Here is a 27,929-nt window from a genome sequence, read left to right on the forward strand (position 1 = left end):
ATGACGCAGGGTCCGGGCGGGCGCGCGGCCCCCCCGCCCCCCGCACCCCCGGAGCCTGAGGCGCCCACCACCTTCTGCGCGCTGCTGCCGCGCATGCCGCAGTGGAAGTTCGCGGCCCCAGCCGGCTTCCTGGGCCGCGGCCCGGCGGCGGCGCGGGCTGCGGGGGGCGCGGGGGCGGCGGTGGGAGCCGAGCCCGAGCCCGAGCCGGCCGGCTCGGCCGGCATCCCGGCGCTGGCGGCGGCGGTCCTGGGCGCCTGCGAGCCGCGCTGCACCGCGCCCTGCCCCCTGCCTGCGCTCAGCCGCTGCCGGGCTGCCGGGGCGCGGGGGTCGCGGGGCGCGCGGGGGGCAGCCGGGCCCCCGGACTCCGCCGCCGACGAGTGGATCCGCAAAGGCAGCTTCATCCACAAGCCGGCACACGGCTGGCTACACCCGGACGCCAGGGTCCTGGGGCCCGGGGTCTCCTACATCGTTCGGGTGAGTGGGCCGGCGCGACCCTGAGATCCCATCCTCCCCGGAGCCCCAGCCTGGGCACAGGGGCTCCCATCCCCCACTTCTTTCTCTGGGACACTCTGGACCCCGAGAGCCAGGTCTCTTTCCGTCCCTCCTTCTCTCCCCATCACCCTAGACCCCCATCACCAGCCCGCGCTCAGCGGGCCGCCCCCACTCGGGAGGCACTGGGGTCCAGGTTCCCACGGCGTCACGTGGGGAGGGGCGGGGAGAGGGCGGCTGGTGGGAGGGGGGGCACGCATGCGCGGGTTAAGCGGAGCCCCCGTTCCGTCGGCCAGAGTCTGCGGGGTGGCGGGGGAGGACGCGGGTGGGGGCGTCCTGATACCCAGACCCCCACTGAAACCTCCTTCCCAGACTACAGAACCGGAGACCTTGGCCTGAGGTGGGGCGCAGAAAGGCCGGGCCCCGCTAGGCCCCAGGATTCGAGATGTGAGACTCCGGGAACTTGGAAGGTGCTGTAAGGGAACAGGTCTTCATTTGTCCTGGTTTTATTATGAACCTTTTGGACGTACGGAAACGTGGGCCGATGGCCGGCCCGTACTAGCGCCCACGCCTGTGAACGCTGCGCGCTCCCCGCTCAGCCTGTCTGCCCCTGTGTGTAGTTTTTGATGAACCGTCGGCCCGGGGGAAGGCGCTCCGTAAAATGCTTCCGTGCGGCCCCCTGGCCCACCGGGGCCCTGCCCGTCCACAGTTCATTGTCACATCCAGGGTCCGGCAGTATTCACAGCGCCTCAGTCTGGTTTTTGGGACCAGGATCCTGGAGGTCTGTGTCTTTGCAGTTGGTTGTTTCGTCTTTGGTTCTTTTACAACCTCTTCCCCCCCTCGCCCCCCACCCCCGTACTGCGTTGAATAGTATCCCCCCAGATTCATGACCTTCGGAACCTGTGAATATGGTTTTTATTTGGAAATAGAGTCTTTGTCGACATAATCAAGTTAAGATGAGATCACACTAGATTAGGGCGGCGTATTGGATAAGAAGAGGGAGATTTGGACACAAACGCACCGGGAGGGCCCACGTGACAATAGGGGAGAAATGGAACGATGCATCCACAAGCCAAGGGACACTGAGGGTGGCCGCTCACCACCACCAGACGCTGGAAGAGGCGGGAAGGGCCCTCCCCTGAGCCCATCACCGCCAGGGAGCAGGGCCCTGTCACACCTTGATTCCCAACTTCCAGCCTCCAGAACAGTAGGGTCAGGGTTAGATTTCTGTTGTTTTAAGTCCCCAGTTTGTGGTGCTTTGTTGTGGCGGCCCCCAGTGGCCTTGACTCTTGTCCATGTGTGGTCCAGGCAGGGTCCACTGTGTCCCGGAAGCCTGTTAGACATGCCGGGCCTCAGGCTGCCCCAAACTCTGGGTCTGCCTGTTCTCTCCTGGCGTCTTCTAACTTGGCTGTGGCCCCTTCTTTTGCTGAATCTCAGCTTCACTGGATTCAAGACTGATTTCGTAGTGAGATGTTTTGTGGGTGATGCCTTGGGCTTCAAACCACATCCCCTCAGGGGCGAGCCGTGTCTGCCCACCGGCCACGGCCACGGGGATTAGGAGTGTTCAGAATTCAGATACTCGTGTTGTTGAAGTGCAGGCTGTTGGATTATTCCAATGATCTTGACGGGTTTTTTTTTGTTTTTTTTTTTTTTGCGGTACGCGGGCCTCTCACTGTTGTGGCCTCTTCCGTTGCGGAGCACAGGCTCCGGACGCGCAGGCTCAGCGGCCATGGCTCACGGGCCCAGCCGCTCCGCGGCATGTGGGATCTTCCCGGACCGGGACACGAACCCGTGTCCCCTGCATCGGCAGGCAGACTCTCAACCACTGCGCCACGTGGGAAGCCCGATCTTGACGTTTTCATCGATGCAGCAAATATTTAATGCATGCCTCGCCCTGCCAGGTGCTGATGGTATCGTAGGAAATGGGAAAGATCTGATCCCTGCTCTTACGGGGCTCAGATTTCTAGAGGGAGAAGATGACAGTAAATAAATAAGAGACAAACAGGGAAATGGCAGGCACTGGTAGATGCTGTGCAGAAATTACAATCAAGTGATGTCAGAGCAAGAGACTGGTGGCTGCTTTTAGCCGGGCTGGTGGGCGAGGCGCCTCTCAGGAGATGCCATTTAAGCTGAGACCTGAAGCCACTGCGGCCCCAGACGTGAAACGATTGGGGAGAGAGAGTCCGAGGCAGGGGCTCAGCGGGCACATTCGGGGAGCTGCTGGAGACCCACGTGGTGGGGCTGATGGAGGGAGACAAGAGCAGGAATAAGATTTGGGGGCTGTGGGGAGAAGCTTGGCTTTGGATGGTTCTAGGCAGGGTCGCAGGGCAGCGTTGGAACTGAAAGGATCTTTCCTGTGGAAATGGGCTGGAGGGGGGCGGCTGGAAGGGCAGCAGAGAGACCTCGGAGGTGGCTGGGGAGCAGTTGGGTGAGCGGATGCAATGGACCAGGGCAGCGTGGGGCTGGGGAGAAAGGGGCCACAGCATCCATGTTGGAGACAAGCCGGCAGGAGTCGCTGGCTGATGGGTGTGGCGCCCTGACTCAGGCTGCCTGGAGAGGCGCGGCCCCGCGGGGCCTGAACCAGCCTCAGTGGCCTGCTCCTCCCCTGGGAGCCGCTTGTCTCCCTGCCCCACATCCACCAGGTGTCCTGGGAGCCACGGAGTCCCCTCCCGGTTCACAGAGAAGTGTGAAGTTAAGGCAGGAGCAGCCGTATCCCAGATTACGGAGGGACAGGCAGGTCCGACCCTGGGTCCTCAAGAGGGGATGTGTGTCCCCACTTATGTAAGGTGGGGAAACTGAGGCACAGAGAGGCAGGGCGGTTACATGGTGAGAATTCAGGACCAGACCCAGAGCTGAGGCTCCTCTCAGAGCCTGAACTCGCTGCCACCTGGCAACTACCAGGGTGGTTGGCAGACTAACGGCCCCAAAGACGTCCCCGTCCTGGTCCCGGGCCCCGAGGATGTGTCACCTCACAAGGCAGAGAGGACTTTGCAGGAGGGATTAAGTTAAGAACCCCGAGATGGGGAGGACCCTCGATTCCCCGCGGGGGTCCAGCGTCATCCCAGGGTCCTTATTAGAGGGAGGCGGGAGGGTCAGACGCAGAGAGAGACGGGAGATGCTGCGCTGCTGGCTGTGAGGATGGAGGAGGGGCCGCGAGCCAGGGAGGCGGCGCCTCTAGAAGCTGGAAAAGGCGGGAACCGATGCTGCCCTGGAGCCTCCGGAAGGACCAGCCCTGCCCACGCCTGCATTTAGCCCCGTGAGACCCCAGTCGGACTTCTGACCTCCAGGACTGTCAGGGAATACATTTATGTTAAATTTTTGGTAATTCGTTACAGCAGCAAGGGGAAACTAATACGGCAGCTGACTCACCTACCTGATGTCACAGAACCCTCACAAAACCCTGTAATGGTCCCTGTTTTGAGACCAGAAAAGGGAGACTCAGCAAGCAGAGATGCAATCAGGGCACCTGGGTTTCTAGACGCTAGTGTGGAGCCTCCAACCCTGAGATTTCCTACCCAGTTTCTAGGGGAGGAAACGGAGGCACAGCCGCGTCGAGGAGCCCGGCGAGGGTGGTAGCAGCTTGTGGTGCCTTTAGCGGCATCGCGGCAGTCCTGACCCAGAGCAGTTTAGACCCACGACGACCTTGATCATCTCACGGGAGAAGCAGCCCCGGGCGGGTGGCGGCTCCGGGGTTGGTTAATTTCACAGCTTGGTGACCCTGTCATGGATTCACGTTCTTTTCATCTGTGTTGGGGGTGAATAGTGTCCCCAACCTGATTTGGAAATAGGGTCTTTGCAGATGTCATTGGGTAAGAAGAGGTCCTCCTGCATTAGGGTGGCCCTGGACCGAGTGACTGGCGGCCTTGAGAGAAAGCCATGTGAGGACACGCGTGCAGACGCTGGCCACGCAGCTCGAGGCCAGGGAGGCAGGAGGGCAGCTACAGCGGAGGCCGGAAGGGGCGGGAGGGAGCCTCCCCTGTAGCCTCCGGGAGGACCCGGCCCTGCGACACCTGGGTGAGGGGTGTCTGGCCTCCAGGACTGGGAGACATGAAACGTCTGCTGTTTTGAACCGTCCAGCTTTTGGGGCTTTGGCACAGCCGTCCCCAGAAACGCACGCAGCACCCTTGCCGTGCTTTTCCTTTCTCAGATCAGTTCCTCTGTCCCCTCACCCTCCAGAAAAGAGCCCTCTCCTGCCAGGTCCTTCTGTGAATAAGGATGCCTTTTCCGGAAAGCCCCAGACAGTGTCCTGTGACGTTCCCTAAGCTGCCCGTGGGACTAGCCTAGACCAGTGCCGCCCAGAGGCGGACGTGGAATGTTCCAGATCCGTGCTGTCCCATTGGTAGCCGCGTGTGGCCACGAGCACTCGAATGGGGCAGGGGCAGCTGAAGAACGCAACTTTAAGTTTGCTTCATTTTAAGCTAAGTTCAAGTGGTCGCCTGGCACTCTGCCCCCCTGTTGGGCGGCTCTGGTCTAGATGGATACTTGCCCCGTCTGTGGATCCATCCCGTTTCCTTCCATCGGGGCTGTTTCCACGCCCGGCACTTCTCCTTTTGTTACCGAGTCCAAGCTTGTACTGGTCTATGCAGGACAGGCCAATAAATCGAGAGCCGAGTCGTTGGGGCAAGGAATAGCGACTTGATCTGGAGAAGACAGTGGACTTGCGTCCCAAAGAGCCACCTTCCCTGAGAGAGCGTGCAGGATTCTTCCATACTGAAAGGGGCGGGACTAAAGCCAAGCACTTCCTGGTTCCCGTCAGCCTCCGGAGGGCAGGTGTTAATGTCTTCCTCCCGCAGGAGGCAGGATTCCCGGAGATGGGCCGCTGTGTTTAATTTAAGCTTTTAGGCAACATCCCCGTAGCGATTAGTTTGTAATAGACTACAACGTTTCTTCCCTGTTACACTTTTACGAAAATTCTACTAACAAGCCCTTTCTGCTTTTCGCGGTGCCCTCCCCGTGCGCTCTCTCGAGTTTCTCACGAGGAAGGCTTTGAGTGGGGCACAGAGAGACTGAGAGCTGCCCCAGGGGCCCAGGCCTGGCTGTCTCCACCGCCCAGTCTTTCCTGAAGGCTGGTCTCGTAGGTGGTGGTGTGTGGGGAACCTTGGGAGGTGAGCTGTGCTCAGGTGTTTTTAGCTGCAAATGCAGCTGATTGCTTGAAGGCAAGGGGTAGGATGGCTCCAGGGTGGATTACTTCAATGACTTGAGCGTATCCCTGAAGCCCCAGGTCTTCCCATCTTTTCCACTGCCGTCTTCAGCATGCTGGCTTAGCCGTCCTCATGGTCACAAAAGAGCGGCCACGGCCCCAGGTATCGCATGCAGGTCCAACCATGTCCACCGGAAGAAAAGGCCATCCCTTTCGTTCTTCTCGCCACACCTCACTGGCCGGAGATGTCAAGCTCCATTCATGGCAGGGGAATGGTGGTGCACATTCTTGGGCTCCACCCCAGACCTGCTGCGTCAGAAACTCTGGGGTGGGCCTGGTGAATGATGTTTTGCCAGCCTGCCGGCTGATTCCAACACCCACTCGTGTTTGAGAATCACCAGCCTAGGCCAGCTGCTTGCAATACTGTTGAATTAACCACTGCTCACTTATAACTAGTGTTTGGTAACCTCCACCCTGAAATGAACATCACATATGTAACAGCTACCTGCACATTTATCCCCCCCCCAAATCAATATGAGGTAACAAAACAGCAATAAAAAGGAGAAACACAGAGGCAGCAATTCACAGTAACACAGAATATGTTTCAGTGTGTAAACACGTAAGCTTCTCTAGGCGCACAGCGACAGAGAGAGCCACCGTTCACACGACAGCTACAAACAGCTCTAGGGTTACTCTGGCAGCTCCAGTACCACCATTAGAGTTGCTGCGGGCCGTGTGATTCTCAAAATAGCGGGCAACTCTTGGTAAAGCCTGAACGACACACAATGAAGCCTTCTGTCAACATACAAGATAGTTTCAAGTTTCATTACATTCGATGCGTATTAAAACCGTACCGGAAAGTTAAGCATAAAATTACTGTGTGATCCAGAAATTCTACTCCTTGGTATACACCCGAAAGAGCCGGAAGATTATAAGTATATGACTGGCTATATGGGTGAGGTTGAGTGAGTGTGAGTGTGTGTGCATCTAGGGAGGAGATAAGTATTCTTCTCTTATGGCAATTGAGCAGGAACTCAGATATTTGCACACCCATGTTCGTAGCAACACTATTGACAACAGCCGAAAGGCAGAAACACCCAGCTGTCCGTTGATGGATGAATGACTAAAAGGTGATCCAGCCACACAGTGGAATATGACTCAGCCTTAAAAAGGAAGGCGGTTCCGACACCTGCTACACCGTGGATGAAACTTGAGGACGTGACGCTCAGTGAGAGAAGCCAGACGCAGGACAGCTACTGTGTGATTCCAGGCACAGGGGGTCTCTGCGGGAGTGACATCCACAGAGACAGGAAGCAGACGGTGGGGGCCAGGGGCTGGGGGAGGGGTGGGGAGTCAGCGTTTCATGGGGACAGAGCCTCAGTTTGGGGAGATGGGAAAGTTCTAGAGAGGGATGGTGGGGATCATTGCAGACAATGTGAATGTGCTTAATGCCACTGAGCTGTGCGCTTACAAATGGTTAAAATGTTAATTTTAACGTTACGTGTATTTTGCCACGGTCGAAAAGAAAACAAAGAAAAAATGCCCTTAGATGCTTCGAGTTCTGTGTAAAATGGTGTTAGGTTGGAGTCGTGGTGAACGTTGAGGGCTTTTCACGAACGCGAACGCCCGGGAGGATGCTCTGAAGTCCTTGGGGACCCAGGACCAGCATCAGTGCAGGGCTCCCCAGATTTTGGAGGAGTGCACCCCACGATTTTGCAGGCTGCCCCTGAGTTTGTGTCGGCCCTCAGCTGGGCTCGCGGCGGGCTCACCTTGTGTGTTTTTGTCAGGGAGCATGGAGGCCAGCTCTGCCAGCCTCTGTGCGTCTGGTCAGGAGGCAGGGGTGCCCGTGCATGCCGACGCGGCTGCTGGAAACTTTGATCGCTTGGTGTACGGGGGAGAGTGGCGTCCCCCCAGGTTCATGTCCGCCGGGCCTCAGAATGTGACTTCGTTTGGAAATAGGGTCTTTGCTGGTGCAATGAGGTTAAGGTGAGGTCCTCCTAGAGCAGGATGGGCCCTAGATCTAGTGTGACTGATGTCCTTCTCAGAAGAGGGAAATCTGGACACAGACACACAGGGAGAGGCCACGTGACCACAGAGGAAGGGGCCGGAGGGATGTGTCTGCAAGCCCAGGCCTGCTGGCCACCGCCAGTAGCTGGAAGAGGCAGGAAGGGCCTCCCTTGGGCCTCCAGCTGGGGCGCGGCCCTGCTTCACCTGGATGCTGGGCATCCGAGCCCCAGGACTGGGAGACACGGAGTCTCTGTTGTTCGAGGCCGCCCCCCAGGAGACTAACGCACTCAGTTAAGGTGAAGTTTCTCCCTGGTCAAGGCCCCATTTGTTTCCGTTATAATCAACACATATCTGTGGGGATGTACTTTTTTTTGGTCAGACCTTTAAAAGGGAAGGGTAACATAGGTGTGTTCAAGTGTGCGAGGCAGTCCGCTGCTGCCCGGGGCCCCCTCACCGGCCCCCCCAAGTCCCCACCATCCGGGCCCCTCCGCCCAGAGCCCTGTGTGTCTGTTCCTCGACTGCATCTGTGGAGGGGGACTCTGACACTCTGCAAGCAGCCTGGTGCCCAATAAACGTTCACTAACTCGTCTTAGCAAAAATGGACAGTTCTGCCTGGATGGACACTTTTCATTTTGATAATTACGTGTTTATTTTAATGGTTATTAGGAAACACTGCTAGGCATCAAACCCGAGTTTTATGGTAGCAACATGCAGTTTCCTCTTTTCTTCACGCACATTTTTTCTTTCTTTCTTACTTTTTTTTTTTTTGGTCGCACCATGCGGCTTGTGGGATTTTAGTTCTCCGACCTGGGGTTGAACCCGGGCCCTCGGCCATGAGAGCTCGGAGTCCTGAACATGGAATGCCAGGGAATTCCCACCCATGCACATTTTCTTTTCTTTTTTTGCTTTCTCCTTTTTGTTTTTGTTTCCCCATGCACATTTTTAAAAAACTGAGATGTAATTCAGTGTCATAAAACTTACTCATTTAAGCTGTACGATTTAGTGGTTCTTAGTGCCCTTGCAGATTTGTGAAACACTCATTATGATCTAGTTCCAGAACGTTCTCATGACCCCAGAGGAAGCCCCGTCCCCATGAAGTCACTCTGCACCCCCTCCGTGTCCCCTGACAACCAGGAACCCACTCCCTGTGTCTGTGGATTGGCCTGTCCTGGACATTTCCCATCAATGGAATCACACACCGTGTGTCCTTCTGTGTCTGGCTTCTCTCACTGAGCGTCGTGTTCTCAGGGTCCATCCACATGGTAGCGAGTGGCGGGGCTTCTCTCCTTTTCATGGCCAAGTAATGTTCCAGTGTGTGGACGGATGACATTTTGTTTATCCATTCACCAGTTTATGGACTTTGGGGTTGTTTCCTACAGTTGCCTTCAGAAATAAACTCAGTTATGTTTATAAATGGAGTTTATTTAAAATGAAAACACTAAGTAGTAATGGTACAGGACCTATGGCACCGTGAGGGGTGGCGCGTCCTGCGGGGAGTGTGGTGAGCTGGGTGCTCGTCCTGTGTCCGCCCTGGTGTGCTGTGTGAACTCGGCTGGGTCCCTTTCCTGCTCTGAGCCTCAGTTTTCCCACTTGTAACTCAGTTTTCCCCTTACATCCTAGGGCCGGCTCTGGGTGGCCACTGTTTCTGCGTTGGCAAAGGGGAAGGTGGGCTGCAAATCCGCCGTTTGGGATCCCCTCCCGGCCTTCTCTGTCGGTCTCCCAGGGGCAGCTGTAACAAATGACCACAAACTGGGCAGTTAAAACTACAGAAATGTATTCTCTCCCGGTTCTGGAGGCCAGACGTCCAAAATCAAGGTGTCGGCTGGCTGGTTCCTTCTGAGGCTCTGAAGGAGAGTCTGTCTCTAAGCTTCTGGGGCCGCAGCCCTGCCTCCAGCTCTACATGCTTCTCCCTGCGTGTCTGTCCCTCAGCCCCCCTCTGCCTTTCTCCTGTGAGGACGTGTGGCATCGGATTTAGGGCCGATCCTCAATCCAGGACCGTCTGACCTTGACATCCTTAACCTGGCTGTATCTGCAGAGGTTCCCTTCCACTAAGGTCCCTCTCACAGGCTGTGAGGCTGGGCATGTGGACAGAGCCTCCTGGGGCTGTCACCCACACACCACGGCTGGCCTTCCGAGACTTTGGGATCCTAGGTCAGAGGTCGTGCTCCCTGGCAGGCCCAAGGCTGCATTTGACCTCTGCCTTTTTTTTTTGTCTTCTATTTAAAAATAAAAATTCCTTGTCGTTGTTTACGAATTGGGGTGTTTCAGGCAAAAGCCCTGGATTTCAGGTGGTCTGGCAGCACTGGGCCCCTCTGGCCCCTGAGCGTGTAGTTTGCTGCAGTCTTCACCGCCTCCTGCAGGGCCGGGGGACGCTCCAGAGCCCAGGCTGTGGGTTCAGATCCTATTTCTGCCGCCTACGACCTGTGACTGCCAACAGGTTGCAGAGCCCTCGGGGCTGTTTCCCGAGGGGTCACGTTGCTGCGTAGTGCGGGCTTTGGGTGGAGCGGGTTGACAGGTCATGTGCGCACACTTGGAACAGGGCCCGGCATGCGACAAGTGGCTTATCAGTGTCATCGCTGCCCGGCACGCGCTTCAGCCACCTGCTTACCTTCCCTGCCTTCGTCGTGTGTTCTCCACCCTCCGGGAAGGGGACCCGTGTTGCGTCTCCTCTCCCGTGCAGTTGAGTCGTGCACCCACTTCACCCGGGGGGGCGCTGGGGTACCGGGAGGATTTCAGTCACACAACCAGAATGAGCTGTGCACTAGTTAGGGTGATTTAGACCCCTCACACCCTGGGGCCCTGCAGCACTGACGCCCCACGCAGACGCACGCTCTGTTAGAGGGAGGGTACGTGTTGAGCAGCCAGCACCCACCAAAGCTGTCCACTCAGTGTGAGAGTCTACTTTGGGGGCAGGGGCCACAGCTAATTCTCTTCGAGGTTCTACATGTCTAATGCACGCCTGGCACATAGTCCCTGCGGACCTGTCTATCCGTCCCTCCATCTACCTGTCCATCCATCACCCATCCATCATCCATCATCCTTGCATCATCTGTCATCCATCCATCCATCTATCCATCCATCCATCCATCCATCATCCATCATCCATTCATCATCCATCATCCATCATTCACCCATCCTCCATCCATCATTCATCCATCCATCCTCCAACCATCCGTCGTCCATCCTCCATCCATCCATCGTCCATCATCCATCCATCATCCATCATCCATCATCCTTGCATCATCTGTCATCCATCCATCCATCTATCCATCCATCCATCCATCCATCATCCATCATCCATTCATCATCCATCATCCATCATTTACCCATCCTCCATCCATCATTCATCCATCCATCCTCCAACCATCCGTCGTCCATCCTCCATCCATCCATCGTCCATCATCCATCCATCATCCATCATCCATCATCCTTGCATCATCTGTCATCCATCCATCCATCCATCCATCATCCATCATCCATTCATCATCCTTCATCCATCATTCACCCATCATCCATCCATCATTCATCCATCCATCATCCATCCATCATTCATCCATCCGTCATTCATCATCCACCATCCATCCATCGTCCATCATCCATCCATCATCCATCATCCATCCATCCATCCTCCATCCATCCATCATCCATCATCCATTCATCATCCATCATCAATCCATCTATCCATTCATCACCCATCCATCATCCATCCATCATTAATCATCCTTCATCCATCATCAATCCATCCGTCCATCCATCCTCCATCCATCCATCGTCCATCATCCATCCAATGAAGGTGAGACACATCAGTTCACCTCCCTGTTTAAAGCTGTCCCACGGCCCCCCAGGTTGGTCACAATGAAACCCAGCCCCCCTCACAGCTCCAGGGTCCCACATCCTCTCATCTCTCATTGCTCCAGCCACACTGGAGTGAGTCTGGTCTCTCCAAGCTGGTTCCCGCTTCTGGCCTGTACTTGCTGTTCCCTTTGGCCTGGATCTTCACTTGCCTTACTCCCTCTCTTCTCCTGGTCACTGTCTAGGGAGCTTCTGCTGTGTAACAAACCATCGCACAACCTAGTGCATGGAAACAACAAACACTTTTTATTTCCTGTGGTGCTGTGGGTCGGCTGGGGCTGAATGGTCTCCTCCTTCACATGACGATTGGCTCCATGTCAGCTGGGGAGATGGGGGTGGGCCATGTGTCTCGTCATCAGGCAGGGTACCCCGGCAGCGTCGCAGGGTCCCAAGAGCAGCAGGGGAGCAAGCACCGGTGACGGGTGACCGTGCCTGTCCGTGTGCTGCTTGCATTACGGCCAACCCGGGGCCTGGATGGGGGAGGGGAGGAACTGGTGGCCACTTTTACAGTCAGCCAACGGCATCTGTAGAAGCAGCTACTGTGTCCTGCTAGAGCTTGTCACCCACACATGTGCATGCACACACACACACAGTGTCCGCACATGCTGTGTACACGTGTGTCCTCCTTGGCCCCCTTGTCCACACAAAAGGCACTGTGCCTTCTAGTCGGCACCTTGCTCTTTTTACAGCTGCAGGCTCTTCCATTGCCAGCACCGCGATTTATTTAGGTTCAGCAAAGATACAGGCTGCCCAGTTAAATGTAAAGTTGCCACGAACACGAACAACTGTCAGTATAAGCATGTCTTGTGCATTATTTGGGACATACACTAAGAAGATATTAATCGTTTATGGGAAATTCCAACCTAACTGGCGTCCCGGGTTGGACCTCACAACCCTAGATGTGTCAAGTTTTGGGGTGTCTGCAATTTCTTGTTTATTCCTCCAGTGCTGCAAGTCCTGCAGGAGGGGAGGGGCAGGCGGCCGGGGGCAGGGCACCCCGGGGCCAGCATAGGAAGGCATACTCCGCACCGGGCTGTGGTGGCAGTAAATACCCGCGCACCTGCCCCAGCACCAGTCCTGCGGGGTGGGGGTGGGGGGTGGGGGGCGGAGCCCTGGGGGGAAGGTGGAGTATGGCTCCCAACAGCCACCTGCACACACATAGGGAGCCCGCAGACTGGTGTGTCTTTGGGATGAAGTCCTCAAAATGGAGTTTCAGGGTCAAAGCATATGTGCGTGTATCATTTTTTAAAAGCCGAGGGGACTTCCCTGTGGCACAGTGGCTACGACTCCACGCTCCCAGTGCGGGGGGCCTGGGTTCCATCCCTGGTCACGGAACTAGATTCCACATGCATGCCGCAACTAAAGACCCCACATGCCACAACTAAAGATTCCCGCATGCCGCAACTAAAGAAAAAAGATCCCACGTGCTGCAACTAAAAGATCCTGTGTGCTGCTACTAAGACCCGGTGCAGCCAAATAAGTAAGTAAATATTTTTAAAAATTGAGGTAAAATTCACATTAACCATTATTTATTTATTTTCTTTCTTTCTTTTTTTTTTTTTTTGACTCTGTCAGGTCTCAGTTGCGGCACACGGGATCTTTCGTTGCGGCGCCCGGGCTTCTCTCTAGTTGTGGCCTGTGGGTTTATTTTTGTCTCTCTGGTTGTGGCTCACGGGCTTCAGGGCGCATGGGCTCTGTAGTTTGTAGCACGCGGGCTCTCTCGTTGAGGTGTGCAGGCTCAGTAGCTGTGGCGCGCGGGCTCAGTTGCCCCGTGGCATGTGGGATCTTAGTTCCCCGACCAGGGATCGAACCCGCGTCCCCTGCATTGGAAGGCAGATTCTTTACCACTGGACCACGAGGGAAGCCCCTACCATTAACCTTTTTTTTTTTTAATTTTATTTTTAAAATTTATTTATTTTTGCCCGCATTGCGTCTTTGTTGCCGCATACAGGCCTTATCCAGTTGCAGCGAGCTGGGGTCACTCCCCGCTGCAGTGCACAGGCTTCTCATTGTGGCTGCTTCTCTTGTTGCAGAGCACAGGCTCTAGGTGCGTGGGCTCAGTAGTTGTGGCGCATGGGCTTAGTTGCTCCGCGGCATGTGGGATCTTCCCGGACCAGGGCTCGAACCCGTGTCCCCTGCATTGGTAGATGGATTCCCAACCACTGCACCACCAGGGAAGTCCCCCACTAACCGTTTTAAATCACAGTACAGTGGTATTTAGTACAAGGTTGTGCAGCCACCAAATCTATCTAGTTCCAGAACATTCCATCAACCCAAAAAAAACCCCGTCCCCATTAGCTGTCACCCCCTACGCCCCTCCCCAGCCCCTGACAACCACGCACCCACACTCTGTCCCTGTGGATTTTCTTGTCCTGGACGTTTCCCATCAATGAGATCATATGACAGACGCTGCACATGGCTGTGCCAGGTTCCCTCCCAGCTGTGCAGACAGCACGTTGGAGGGTGCTGGTGGCCGTCGTCTGGCCACCCTGCCCCACCCCTCCCCCGGCTGTTCCTGCCTTCTCTGTCCCTCAGCATCGTCTCTTGGAGATTTTGAATTACCGAATTACCTTCCGTGGAAATGGTAATCTGAGCAGGGGTGGGCACACTCTCCCTGGAAAAGGTCAGACAGTCAAAGCTTTGGGCTTCGCGGGCCAGACGTCCTCTGTCCCGCCTGCTCGCAGACCCTGACCCGGACCCTGGGGACGCAGAAGTGAACAGGGTCGCCACCATCCAGTCCTCCCGGGCTGACCTTCTAGTGGAGCAGAAAGAGAATGAACAGCAGGCAGTTAAATGAACAGCCAGGACTGAGCCTGGAGGAATCCACCACTTCCAGGGAACAACTCCCTTACAGTCGGGGAGGGCAGCTCTGAGGAGGTGACCGGGAGCCTGGAGCTGGGGAAAGAACCAGTCCACAAATAGAGGGGGGAAGAGACGGCTGGGGCTGGCTGGTGCAAAGGCCCTGTGGCAACCAGGCTGGGCCTCGTAAGGACAGAGGTGGGGGCTGGAGCCCAGGGTGGCGGGAGGGGAGGGCGGAGGGCTCGCTGGAGGGAAGGCCTGGGATCCACGGTCAGGCCCCAGCTGGGCTCTGCTGGGCTGGCGCTGACCCTGTGCTCTCTCCCCTCAGTACATGGGCTGCATCGAAGTCCTCCGTTCCATGCGCTCCCTGGACTTCAGCACTCGCACCCAGCTCACCAGGTGAGGCCCGGCTGCGGGGATGGGGGGGGTCTGGTGTGTAGCTCTGTGCTGGGAGGTGAGGGTGGTGGACTCGGCGACAGTTCCCTCCCCCTTCCCGGCTTGGGGAGCAGTGCTCCGCAGGGTCAGAGCGATCTGGGGCGGGGCACAGTCCCAGCTCTGTCCCCGCCTGCCGGTCACCCACGGTCTCCGGACCCCAGATGATCTCCTGGAGACGACAGCGCATCCCTCAGAGAGCGTGTGGGTCCCACGAGGGGTGCTGAGGACGCCCCAGCATGTCCTGGCACCCGGGGGGCGGTGCTGCTGGCTCCCGGTTGAGACTCAGGGCAGGGCCGCAAGGGGCTGGGAGCCTGTCCAAGGCGACCAGGGCATGTCCACCGTCCTGGCTTTTTTTTTTGGTGCAGAGAAGGCATGGTGGTGGTATGATGCTCTGAGCTGCCTGGACCTGAGTCATGTAGAGTCAGGGGTACAACCAGGGCTGAGGAAGGAGGGGCCCACATTGTTTTGCATGTTGAAAACTGACTTAGTGCATTCACCAGAGACATTAAAAAACTCTATTGAGGTATAGTTCACCCAATCAAAGTGTACAATTCGATGTATTTTGCTGTTTTCCAAGTTATGCAACCATCACCACGATCTAATTCCAGAACATTCCATCACCCTGAAAGGAAGCCCCATCCCCATTAGCAGTCACCCCACCCCCTCCCCAGCCCCTGGCAACCAGGAACCCGCTCTCTGTGTCTGTGGATCGGCCCGTTCCGGACGTTTGCCATCAGTGGAATCACACCCTGGGTGTCCTTCTGTGTCTGGCTTCTCTCACTGAGCATCGTGTCCTCAGGGTCTGTCCACGTTGCAGCGAGTGTCAGGGATTCCCCCCTTTTCAGGGTTGAGTGACGGTCCTGTGTGTGGAGGGACCACGTTGTGTTCATGCATCTTCAGCTGATGGCCGTGCGGGTGCTTTCTACCTTTCGGGCTGTTGTGAGTTGAGCTGCTGTGGCTGCCCACGGGCAGGCTTTGTGCAGACGTGTGTTTTCAGTTCTCCAGGGTGTGCGCCTGGGGGGGATTGCTTCACATTTTGAGGAGCTACTGCTCCATTTTGCCTTCCCACCTGCGGGGTGAGGGCTTGGTTCCCCTCACGGCACCGACATTGTTGAGAGCCTTCTGTGTGTCCATCTGACCCTCAGGACCTTGTAAGAGTTCCAGCCCCTCCGCAGGGATGAGCCGTTTCATGGAAGTCTCTCCCGTTCTGTTTGGGAGGGTTGGCTCTGCCACTGCCTCTGGGGGCCCAGAGCAGAGGTCATCCCCTTATGCCACAGATGGGAATCTTGGCCAGCCTGTGGCCACACAGAACTTGGGGTTCAGGCTGAAGGGCTGTGTCAGCAACCCCAAATCTGACCCCCAAATCTGTCAAGTGGGCTGTGGCTCAGAGGTCCGCTGGTCACTGAGAAAGAAAGAGCTGGAGGGGGAGAGCTGAGGGCAGGGGCACCTGCGGGGCACACGGGGTGGGTGGCTGGGAGCCCGGAGCCCCTGGTCCAGGCTTCCAGGTGCCCTAGCATTCCTCCCTCGTCTGAGCCCCTCCCCACTCAGGATCCACTGCACCCCTTCCTCAGCCCATCTCCCTCTGACCGCCCCGCCCCGCCTCCTCTGAGCCTCTGCTCCCTCCACTCCAAGCTCTCTAAGCCCCCTCCCTCCTCCGCCCACACAGGGAAGCCATCAACCGGCTCCATGAGGCCGTGCCTGGCATCCGGGGCTCCTGGAAGAAGAAGGTGGGTGAGGGGCCCATGGCCTCCGGGGGGGAGCGAGTGGGGGGCTCATGGCCATCCCGGGGCCTGCCCCAGCTGGAGCCCCACCGCGGGCCCGCCTTCCTGGTGCCCTGTGCCCCCCCGCAGGCCCCCAACAAGGCACTGGCCTCCATCTTGGGCAAGAGCAACCTGCGCTTCGCCGGCATGAGCATCGCCGTCAGCATCTCCATCGACGGCCTCAACCTCTCCGTTCCCGCCACGCACCAGGTGAGCGCCGCCCGCCCCTCCCCCCAGCCTCCGCCAGCCCCTCCAGCCCCGCCCAGGGCGGGGTCTGTGGACTCACCTCGGTGAAGCCTGGAGGCATGCCGGGCGCGGGCCCTTGGGTGAAGTGCAGGTGTTGGTGTGAACTGCGCACCGGGTCGCGTGTGGATTTTAGCACGTGTGTCTGTGTGTCTGTGTCGGGGGTGTAGTGACGTGTCTGAGCCTGGCGCCCACGTGCGCACGTGTGAGAATGCCCACCAGCGCGGGGCGGGTTTGTCCTCCCGTGCGGCTGCGTGGCCGTGGGTCTCTGCGTCCTGCCCTGGCTGCGGGGCTGCCCGTCCAGTGGGGCTCTCGGTCATGCTGGCGTACTGTCGAGGGGATGGCTCATCCCCTCACTCCTGTCCTTCCGGCCCCCCTGTGGCCTTGGTCTAGTGACCGGCCCGAGCCCCTGTTTCCTCCCCCGACCCTGAAGCGGCAGCCCGGTGACTGGTGGTCTCTCTTCGGCCAGATCATCGCCAGCCACCACATGCAGTCCATCTCCTTTGCGTCGGGTGGTGACACGGTAAGGCCGGGACCGGGGGTGGACTCCCGGCCCCTCTGTCCCCCCAGCCCCGAGACCCCCTGCCTGTGCCCATCGGTCCCACCCCCCGCGTTGCTGGGACTCCTCCGCCCGCTGCCCTCTCTCCCCAGGACATGGTGGATTATGTGGCCTACGTGGCCAAGGACCCCATCAACCAGAGAGGTGAGGCCCGGTGGGGGCGGGAGGGGCCCTTGGGCTGGAGCAGTTCAGCCGGCCGAGGCCCCGCTGATGCTGTGCCACGCCCCCCAGCCTGCCACATCCTGGAGTGCTGCGAGGGCCTCGCCCAGAGCGTCATCAGCACCGTGGGCCAAGCCTTCGAGCTGCGCTTCAAACAGTACCTGCACAGCCCCCCCAGGGTTGTCGTCCCCCCGGGAAGGTACCGGCCTGCCCGCCCCGCCCCTCCTCCCCGGGCTTGGGTCCTTGTCCCCTCCCTGCTCTGTGCCCCTCGTGGCCCACGGCTCGACCACCAGGACCCCATTTCCGCATCTGTAAAGCTGGGATAAAAACATCCCGACTCCCGGCTGAGGTGAGGGCTCAGGGAACTGGTTGGCGGGGGGTGGCCGTCACACTGTCGTCATGAGTCTGCACGGGGGTGGCTGGCGCTTCTGCAAAGGGCCGGACTGCACGCCCTGCTGTCTCAGCCATTGTGGCGGAAGGCAGCCAAGGAGGATGTGTGAGCAATCGGCGGTGGGCTGTGTGCCAGCAGAACTTTATTCATGGACACCCCAAACTCTGAATTCCGTCTGACTTTCACACGTCATCAGATGGTGTTCTTCGGATGTTTTCTTAGCCATTTAACAGTTCTGCGGCGTAAAAGTGTAGAAACCGTCCGCGGCTCCTGGGCTGGCAGAGACAGGCAGTGGCCTGCGGTCGGCTATTTAAATATCTGGACGGACAGGAATTGGCTAGAATAAGTAGTGAATTAATGAATTTGTTAGAAGTCCGATATGCACCGGTGAGGGGCCGGCGTGCGCAGCTGTGGCCCTCGCATGGGCTTGCACGCCCCTCGCACACGCACGCTGTGGCGGCCTCAGCCCCTCTCCTCCCCGGGCTGCAGGGCCCTCCTCTGGGCCCCCCACTGCGACCTGCTGTCCCTCCCTGACTGAGCGGCAGTCAGCGGCTTCCCGTCTTTTGCTCTTAGGAACCACACTTGCCTGGATGAGTCTCCATGGCATAAATTTCAAAGGCGCCATCCAGGGCCACAGGGCGAGGGCGTTTTCAATGCTGAGGGGTGTCGCCACCCTAAGCCGTGGCTTCCGGGTTCTGGGTGCAAGCCTGGCGTGGGCAAAGGGGGCGGAGACCAGCTTTTCTGAGGCCCTGCTTGGTTCAGCCAAAGTGCTGAGGCTCGTGCAGAATCCCCTTTGATGGACAGAAAGGGGCACCCAGACCCTCCATCAGCAACAGTTCCCGGTGCCACCGCTCAGCTGATGGGGGGCGGTCAGGGTCCCTGGGCCTGGAGTCCTCGGCACCCTGTTGGGAGCCAGCCCCTTCCCCGTCCCGTGCTGGGGCCTGTGCTCCCCTGGCTGGCTCTGTGTCCGCAGGCTGACCGGGCCGGAGGATTCGGCCTGGGGGGACGAGGATGAGATAGAACACAGCTACTACAACCGCACTCCCGGGAAGGAGCCGCCCCTGGGCGGGCTGGTGGACTCCAGGCTCACCCCCGCGCAGCAGCCCTGTGCCATTGGGGCCCTTGGCCAGGTCAGCCTCTGGGACCTCGTGGGGAGGGTGTCCCAGGGGGGCCTGACCCCCAGCCCCTCCTTCTGCTCCTGTCCTCCGGGATCCTAGAGGAGGGTCTCTTGTGCCGTCCCCACCTCCTTCCTCCCTCCCCAAGCTGCCCAGATCTGCTCAGCCCTATTCTTGACACTTCAGACGGGATTCCCATCGCAGACATTGAGGAAATGGGTACAGCAGTGATTGAATCAGGGCTTCCAAGGAGGATAATGGGAACGTACCCCAGGGAGACTGACCAGCCCTGGTCAGGAGGATGTCCCTGAGGGCAGGGTTTGGGCTGGGCCCTGACGGGTCAATAGGCGTCACCCAGGAGAGCAGTGCAGGGAAGGGCATCAAGGTGCAAGCGACAGCATGTGCCGGGGCAGGCGTTCCAAGTGGGGACAGCCCATGAGGCTGCAGCAGAGGTGCGTGGTGGGCGCGCGGGCAGACGGAGGCCAGGGAGCGGGGGATGGGTTCAGAGCCGAGCTTCAAATCTGGCTTATAGGAGGGTTGGTGTGGGAGACTGGGGTGCTGTGCTGGGAAGAGGGGGTGCTACAGGCCAATCAGGAGGGTTGCCGTGGGAGATTGGGATCTGGGCTTGCACACTGCCGGAGGACCCCTTGCTCTCTTTTTCAGGGAGCATCTCCTGCTCGAAGAGACGCCCGAGGCCCGCAGTGGGATGTGGGCCCCTCAGGTACGGTAGGCTGCTCTCTGGGCTGTGTGTGTGGGGGGGGGCCCAGCCCTCCCCCTGGGTCCCCACCGCCCCTCACACTGCTTCCACTCTTTGGGTCACTCCACTTTCACCGGCGAGATTGTATTCCCTCCCCACGCTCTTAGAGATTAGACAGCGTCTGCTTTTTTTTTTTTTTCTGTGCAGACCAGTTTCCTTGTATTTTGGGCATAGGTACTGCATCTCGTGGTTCAAAGCACCAGAGTATAAAAAGGCATCCGGTGAAAAGTCAGTCTCCCTGCCCCATTTGTTTTATCCACCTCCCTAATCAGGTAACCGCGGTTAGTAGTTACCATGTTTTTTCCAGAATTTTGCATGCACTTTCAAGCCAACTCAGACATACATGGCTTTCCCCGGTTTTTAGACGGTGGCGTGCTATCTACCCCTCCACCTTGCTTTCCCCTCGTAACAACCCAGCTTGGAATCCTCCCCACGTCGGGGCACGGCAGTCGCCCCCCCTTCTTTTTCACCACGGCATACTCCCTGCCACGTGAAGGACCGTCCTCGCTCAGACATTTGGGCACTTTTCGCAGGCATTCGCCACAACAGCGTCCACCACTCAGCTCTGTTCAAGGGCCTCCGTAGAATCCGTACCCGGGACGGTGGCCGCTGTTCCACGTGATACAAGTCACACAGCTGCCCTTTCGATTTACATTCCCACCAGGTATCATGGGCTTTTAACAAAGTGGTAGAGTTTTCAGCCATTTAAATGTTAACGTTATACAACACTTACAGCGACAGAGAAGGCTAAAATCCCCTTTGCCCCAGCTCCGAGGTCGTGACCTCACCCCCCTGGCACTTTTGTGTCTCCTTTCAGCCTTTATTACCAACAGGCCCCCCAAAGAAGTCAGGACCCCGAGGCAGGCCGCGGACACCTTCGGTCTCTCTGGGGCTCTGGCTGCGTCCGTGTGCTCTTCTGAACGGCTGCGTGCTAGTCCCCTGTCCTTGGAGTTCCTTATTGACGTGGCCCCCGCTTGATGGGTGGCAGGCCCCTTGGGCCCCCCCGTGTGTCCCTCCCACGGATGCTGAGCTGTGGATGGAGTGCACACGTCAGCCACGGTAGGGAAGCCGCCAGTTGGCTCCCCGATGTGGCCGGGAAGTGTGTTTTCCCACCAGCCCTGCTGTGGCTGCCTGTTCCCTCACAGCCGTACTGACATGTGTTGGGCTTTTTTTTTTAGATCTTCCCAAACAATCTGGGCATTTCACTGCCGAGCATCAGAACCCTACTGGCTCCCGGAGCTTGTGGTTAAAGAACACGCGTGGCATTGGGTGCCCAGCAGGTGCCCAGCCGTCATCTGGCCCTGGTCAGCTATTTCTCTGGGACATGGGCTGCTCAGGCCTGACTCCCAGGTCTCACTAGCATTTCTTACCCCTGAGCCTTTGCACATGATGTTATCACTTCTTATCATGCCTTTCCCAAGTCTCTGGCCAAGAACTCCTACCAATATGTCAATGCCCCAGCTCCAATGCCCAGAAATTTTCTCTCTTTGGACTCCTGCAACCCAGGTTTCTTCCTTCTCACTTCACCTTGATTATAAGAGGCCGGGAGAATCTGTGCCTCCTCTGTGAAGACTGGGAAGCCTGGGCTGAGGCCCCTCGGCCCCCATCAACCACCCAGGGTGGTTTCATCTTCACCCCTACTTGTGAGGAAGCTACTCCCATTCTCTCCATTTTGCAGAGGAGGAGACTGAGGCACTGAGAGGTGACCTTACTTGCTCATGCCCACAGAGGGTGGAGCCGATGTATGAGCCCAGGTGTCTGCGAGGGTTAAGGATATAATTGGCATAAAGCAGAGATCGTGGCTGCGGGCCCTCGGGCTGCATTTGGCCACGGTGTATTCAAAGGTCATTATTTCCCTGCCAACGATTAAAAATGGAGACGTTTACAAATGGATTGACACTTCTGGGGAAAAAAAAATACACACGTGTCCTTTGAACATAGGAAAAGATGCTGGACCTTGCTCAGAATAAGAGAAATGGAAATTAAGTTCCCCCAGGATGCCATTCTCACCTACCGCGTCAGCGAAAATCCAACAGTCTGATAATACACGGTGGTGAGGCCTTGGGAACAGGGCAGAGGCAAACTGGTGAGGATCCAGCAGATCTGGACCGAGGTGCTGAGGGACCCGGGGAGAAACTCCACCGAGGATACCTTTTCATGGTGTTGTTGAACCATGTGAATGCTTTATACATTCAAAAACAAAACTGAGAAAAGAAAGGAAAGCCTAAAATAGAACGGAAGCAAACAAATGACCTGCCCATGTATGATGTTGATAACATAATTACAGGGAGAGCAGAATTTTATTGTTATGATTTTTTGCGGTACGCGGGCCTCTCACTGTTGCGGCCTCTCCCGTTGCGGAGCGCAGGCTCCGGACGCGTAGGCTCAGCGGCCATGGCTCACGGGCCCAGCCGCTCCGCGGCACGTGGGATCTTCCCGGACCGGGGCGCGAGCCCGTGTCCCCTGCATCGGCAGGCGGACTCTCAACCGCTGCGCCACCAGGGAAGCCCTGTTATTATGTTTTAAACGTAGAGATTTAACATAAACATTGGGGTTCCTGCCTTCCCTTGAAACTGGGAAGCTCTGGCCCCCTGGCCGCTTTCCTGCCTGGCAGACGGGCGTAGGTGTGTGGGTGGGGGGGGGGCTGGGGGCGTGGCTCCCCGTGACCTCCGCGTCTGCACAGCTCCCGCGCTTTTATGCGGTTTTTCACTCCTAACCCTGCTGTGCAAAAGGGCGGGGCTTCCCTCCTGGAGGTAGACAGGTGTGGGCGGGGCTGCCCTCCAGGGCCCTTGTACTTGGGGTCCCTCGGCTGACCCCACCCCACTCCGGCTCCCCAACCCCAGCCCCGCCCGGGGATGGCTACGTGCAGGCAGACCCGCGGGGCCCGCGAGACTACGAGGACCACTTGTACGTCAACACGCAAGGTCTGGACGGCCCGGAGACCCTGCAGCCTGAGGACAGCCCCAAGAAGGACCTGTTCGACATGAGTAAGTGGGGGCGAGCCAGCCTGCTGGAGGAGGCCGGGCCCGAGCAGCCCGTGGCCTGATGGGAGATGCCCTGCGTCCTCCCCTTGGCACTTCTCCCCAGGTTATAGGGTTGGGGTGGAGAAGTGTGCTTCCTATGGTACTTCCTCCTCGGTGGGACCCTCCAGTCTCTTGAGGGGGAAGAGAGGGATGGGGGGCGTTCAGGCATCTCTTCTCTGTGGGACGCCTCAGTCTGCAGGAGGCCTAGCTCCCCATCTCTGGGTCTCCCCAGTCTGGTGAGGGAGTTTAAGCTCCCTCTTCATGTGACTCCATGGTCTGAGGCAGGAAGCCCAAGCCCCTTAAAATGGAAATCCCAGCCTAATGGGGAACCCCCAGTCGGAGGAGGTAGGCCTAATCCACACCTTGATAAAGTGACTGGCTGATGGTGGAGGCCATTCCTTCTTCCCTCTGGGATGCCCCAGCCTGAGGGAGGGCTCAGCCTGATGGAGGAGGTTTGGGTCCAAAATACCCTCCTTTCCTACAACATCAGTATTATTTATTTATTTGTTTGTTTGTTTATTTTTGGCTGAGTTGTGTCTTTGTTGCTGCACGCGGGCTTTCTCTAGTTGCCGTGAGCGGGGGCTACTCTTCGTTGGGTGCGCGGGCTTCTCATTGTGGTGGCTTCTCTTGTTGCGCAGCACGGGCTCTAGGCGCGCGGGCTTCAGTAGTTGTGGCTTGCGGGCTCTAGAGCGCAGGCTCAGTAGTTGTGGCGCGCGAGCTTAGTTGCTCCGCGGCGCGTGGGATCTTGCCGGACCAGGGCTCAAACCCGTGTTCCCTGCATTGGTAGGCGGATTCTTAATCACCGCGCCACCAGAGAAGCCCTGGAAATGTCTTCCTTCACAGTTTGCAAAGCCTCCTTCCCTCCACCGACAACTCGATTTCTTGTCATTACAGCGGTGACATGACACCTGCACCTGCTGTGGCCCTGCTGGCCCCCACAGCAATTTCAGATGGGAAAGGAGGTGCTCCGGGTGTGAACTCCTTCTGAGGCAGGCTGTCCCCTTGGGTGACCAGCCGGATGGTCCAGCAACCCCAGTGGAGAAAGTGATGCTTGTTGCCAGGCGCCATTAGAAATCCTGGGGTTGCCTCTGATTTGCCCTCCTTGGGTCATGTGCTCATCCCCCAGCCAATCACTAGGCCAGGGGTGCGAGATGAATATGCTGATTGGCCAGGACTGGTCACGTGTCCTGGGAGGGGGAGGCTGGGTCAGCTTCCCCTAGGTCACTGGAGGAGTCAGGGAGGAGTGATCCGGAGGGACCAGAAGTGGAAGGAGGGTGGAGGCAGAGCACAGACACGCCAGGGCAGGGGTCGGGGCTGCGACTGCACTCCAGGGTGTTTGAGCTATGCGGCCACATCTCAGAGAGGGTGACTGGCTTGCACGGTGTCACAGTGGTGCCTGCTGGGAGCCTTAGGAAACTTAGGAAGACCATCCGGAGCTTTTCCATTAAGAGTTTGGAAAAGAAAGGGATGCCTCCTGCCTACCACCGAGGTGGAGCATGTAGTGGAGGCCCTGGCCAGTGCGGTCAGACGAGCTGTTGAAACAAGAGGCATAAACACTGGGAAGGAAGCCAGTGTAACAAGACAAGAAAAAGAAGTAGGTGTGCACCTTGGAAAGAAAGACATGCTCGTTCTTTGCACATGCTTAGAAGATCCAAGAGAATATATTGCGTTACTAATAGAACCAATAAAAGGTGAAGGAGCAGGTCCCCCCAGCCCAGGCCCCTCCCTCCCCGCTGGAGGCAGCTGCCCCCCGCCTCCCGCACGGTCTTCGCCCACAGGACCCTTCGAGGATGCCCTGAGGCTGCACGAGTGCTCCGTGGCCGCGGGTCCGGCGGCAGCCCCCCTTCCCGTGGAGGACCAGTGGCCCAGCCCGCCGACCCGCCGGGCCCCCATCGCCCCCACGGAAGAGCAGCTGCGGCAGGAGCCCTGGTACCACGGCCAGATGAGCCGTCGGGCGGCGGAGAAACTGCTTCGAGTGGACGGGGACTTCCTTGTGCGGGACAGCGTCACCAACCCGGGGCAGTATGTCCTCACCGGCATGCACGCAGGACAGCCCAAGCACCTGCTGCTCGTGGACCCCGAAGGCGTGGTAAGGTGGGCGTGGGGGCGGGGCAGGGGTGGGGAGGGGGCCGGAGGCTGCGTGGGGTGGGGTGGGGGTGGGGGGCCTGGGGCAGGTGTGGAGCCGGGCTGGGCAGGGAAGGGACCTGGCCTGTCCCCTCAGCCCAAGGCGCCCGCCTTTTAAGCGCCCTTTAGGTTTAATGAAGTATGTTTCAGATTACAGAGCCCTTTACTCTGTTTCCCTTTACCAGGTATTTTAGAATTACAAAGTATTTTGCAGTTTTAGAAGACTTTCAGGTTTTACAAAGGACTTCCTAGTCTATAAAGCATTTAGAGGGGTTACAAAACCTTTTCCAATCTCAAGGCCTTTTAGGACTTACAAAGTACCATACTCCATCATTTGCAAGATGCACTTTTTCCCCCCACATTCTATCATTGCTAACGCATCTTGCAAACAGTGATCTCTTTGAGCGATGAATTTGGTCGTTTCAATTTCCAACGTATCTGAGGGTTCACAAAGCACGTCTCCATTTACAAGGGAGTTTCAGGGCCTGCCTGCAAGTTACGGAATTGCTCCAACCCTCTGGTACACACTTTCCTCTCATTTTGACATCTCTAAAGTCTTGATTTTTTTTTAAACCATCGACTGCATCACTTTTTTTTTTTTTGCGGTACGCGGGCCTCCCACTGTTGTGGCCTCTCCCGTTGCGGAGCACAGGCTCCGGACGCGCAGGCTCAGCGGCCGTGGCTCACGGGCCCAGCCACTCCGCGGCACGTGGGATCTTCCCGGACCGGGGCACGAACCCGTGTCCCCTGCATCCGCAGGCGGACTCTCAACCACTGCGCCACCAGGGAAGCCCAACTGCATCACTTTTATCATTACTGAACTTGGAGGTTTTCTCCCCTCCTTGTGGTACATAAATTGTGATACATCTTGCAGCCGCCTTGAGTCAGTGAGGTTTGGCATATTCTATAGCTCCTAAAGCATCTTGGGGTTTACAAGGCATTTTCCAATCTACAAGGAGTGCTAGGGTTTTGAAGGGTTTTCCATTGTCCAAGGGCCTTGGGCTTTGTACTGTGTTTCCCTGGTGAGAAGGAGCGTGGGGTGTTAAGGGCCTTCTCAGAGTTTAGCAAATGCTTTCACCACCTCCAGCTGAATCCTCGGCGCCGCCCTGGGGGGCTGCGTGTGCTCCGTGCCCTATACGGGGCACACGGGGGTGGCGACTGTGTGGCCTGGCCCAGGTGGGGCCACGGCTCCAGGCCCCTGTTCTGTCAGTTCCCTGAGCCACCTCCTCACTCGTGTCTGATCGCAGTGTTCACAGCTGTGACCTCAGCCTGGCGTGCTGTCAGCCCTCCCCCAGGCCTAATTCCCTCTCGGGTAAACAGATCTCCAGGATGAGAGACGCTATAGAAGCTTCAGAACCTCCTTACATACTTGGTTAACACGCAGGTTCCCAGGTCCTGTCCCCAGTGCCTGGCAAATGGGTGGTTTGCCGCGGGCCCAGGCATGTGCGTTGCCAGCCCGCTCCCCTGGTGACTTGTGCCCAGCGAGTCTGGCATCGCCCATGAATGTCTGGCAGCTGGCGGCCAGCGGGTGTGTGTTGCGTCCAGGTCTATACGTAGGATGCTAAGATTTTCTCATTCTAAGATGCAGGTGGTTTTTAGATTCGGTGGTTCTGATTTTCAGATCCATGTCTACAAGACACCTGGCGTGTATTCATTTCCTAGTACTGCCCTCCCAAATGATCACCAACCAGGCAGCTTAAAACCACAGAGATTTATTCTCTCCCAGCTCTGGAGGCCAGACGTCTGACACCAAGGCGTTGGCCGGGCTGGTTCCTTCTGAGGCTCTGAGGGAGGATTGGGTTCAGGCCTCCCCCTCAGCATCTCATGGTTGCCGGAAATTCTTGTTCTCTGGCTTGTGGACACATCACCCCAGTCACCGCCTCTGTCTTCTCGTGGCCCCTCCCTGTGTCTCTGTGTCCAAGCTTTTTCTCTTCTTATAAGGACTCCGGTCGCTGGATTTATGGCCACCTGAGTAATCCAAGATGAACTCATCCTTTTTTACTCTTTTTTAAAATTAATTTTTAAATTGAGGTATAGTTGATTTACAATGCTGTATTAATTTCTGCTATAGAGCAAAGTGACTCAGTTATACATATGTATATACATTCTTTCCTATATTCTTTTCCATTATGGTTTTCCCAGAATATTGAATATAGTTCCCTGTGCTATACAGCGGGATCTTGTTATCCATTCTATGTATAATAGCTTGCATCTGCTAATCCCAAACTCCCAATCCATCCTTCCCCCACCCCGCTCCCCCTTGGCAACCACAAACCTGTTCTCTGTGTCTATGAGTCTGTTTTTGTTTTGTAAATAAGTTCATTTGCATCATATTTTAGATTCCACACAGAAGTGCTATCATACGATATCTGTCTTTCTCTTTCTGAGTTACTCCACTTAGTGTGGTAATCTCTAGGTCCATTCACGTTGCCGCAAATGGCGTTATTTCATTCTATTTTATGGCCGGGTAGCATTCCGTTGTACCTGTGGACCACACCTTCCTTATCCATCAAGGTGAACTCATGTTAATCACATCTGCAAAGAGGCCTTTTCCAAACAAGAGCCCGTTCACAGGTTTCAGGGGTTAAGATGTAGACATACATTTGGCGGGGGGGGGGGGGGGGGGGGGGGGGGGGGCACCATTCAACCCGCTACAGGAAGCGTGGCCCCAGAGTGCTGGTGCTTTTGGAGCCTGTGTCCACACGTAGTTCTGGAATTCTGAGGCTGATTCTGTGGTTGAAGTGTCTGACCCAGTGGTTCTCAGCCTTGAGCGCGAGCTGTCGGAGGGCTCGTGAAGACGCAGCTCCCCGTCAGCAGGTCTGGGGCTGGCCCGAGAGTTTGCCTCTCCGACAAGCTCCTGGTGGTGGTGATGCTGACGCCTCTGGCCCCACAGGTGCGGACGAAGGACGTGCTCTTCGAGAGCATCAGCCACCTGATCGACTACCACCTGCAGAACGGGCAGCCCATCGTGGCCGCCGAGAGCGAGCTGCACCTGCGTGGTGTCGTCAGGCGGGAACCCTGAGCCAGGTGCGTCCGGCCCCGTGGGCTCCCAGCCCCCATTTGCCAGATTTTTCTC

At 57.3% G+C, this 27,929-nt stretch overlaps 1 protein-coding gene across 2 annotated transcripts; it reads left to right on the forward strand.

Annotated features, from left to right (window-relative positions):
- Positions 1-27,875, forward strand: SHC2 (SHC adaptor protein 2). Of its 2 annotated transcripts, XM_065874159.1 has the most exons (13): positions 1-474; positions 14,616-14,686; positions 16,389-16,449; positions 16,573-16,692; positions 17,195-17,248; positions 17,377-17,428; positions 17,516-17,642; positions 18,808-18,964; positions 19,613-19,675; position 21,325; positions 22,550-22,693; positions 24,508-24,818; positions 27,747-27,875. In XM_065874159.1, exons 1-13 carry the CDS (start codon positions 1-3, stop codon positions 27,873-27,875), a joined length of 1,764 nt encoding a protein of 587 aa, XP_065730231.1. The 2 variants fall into 2 exon arrangements, with proteins under 2 accessions (XP_065730231.1, XP_065730232.1); XM_065874160.1 differs by lacking the exon at positions 22,550-22,693.
- Positions 27,876-27,929: the final 54 nt, after the last annotated feature.

This window comes from Phocoena phocoena, chromosome 3, assembly GCF_963924675.1.
Source record: "Phocoena phocoena chromosome 3, mPhoPho1.1, whole genome shotgun sequence".
NCBI lineage: Eukaryota > Metazoa > Chordata > Mammalia > Artiodactyla > Phocoenidae > Phocoena > Phocoena phocoena.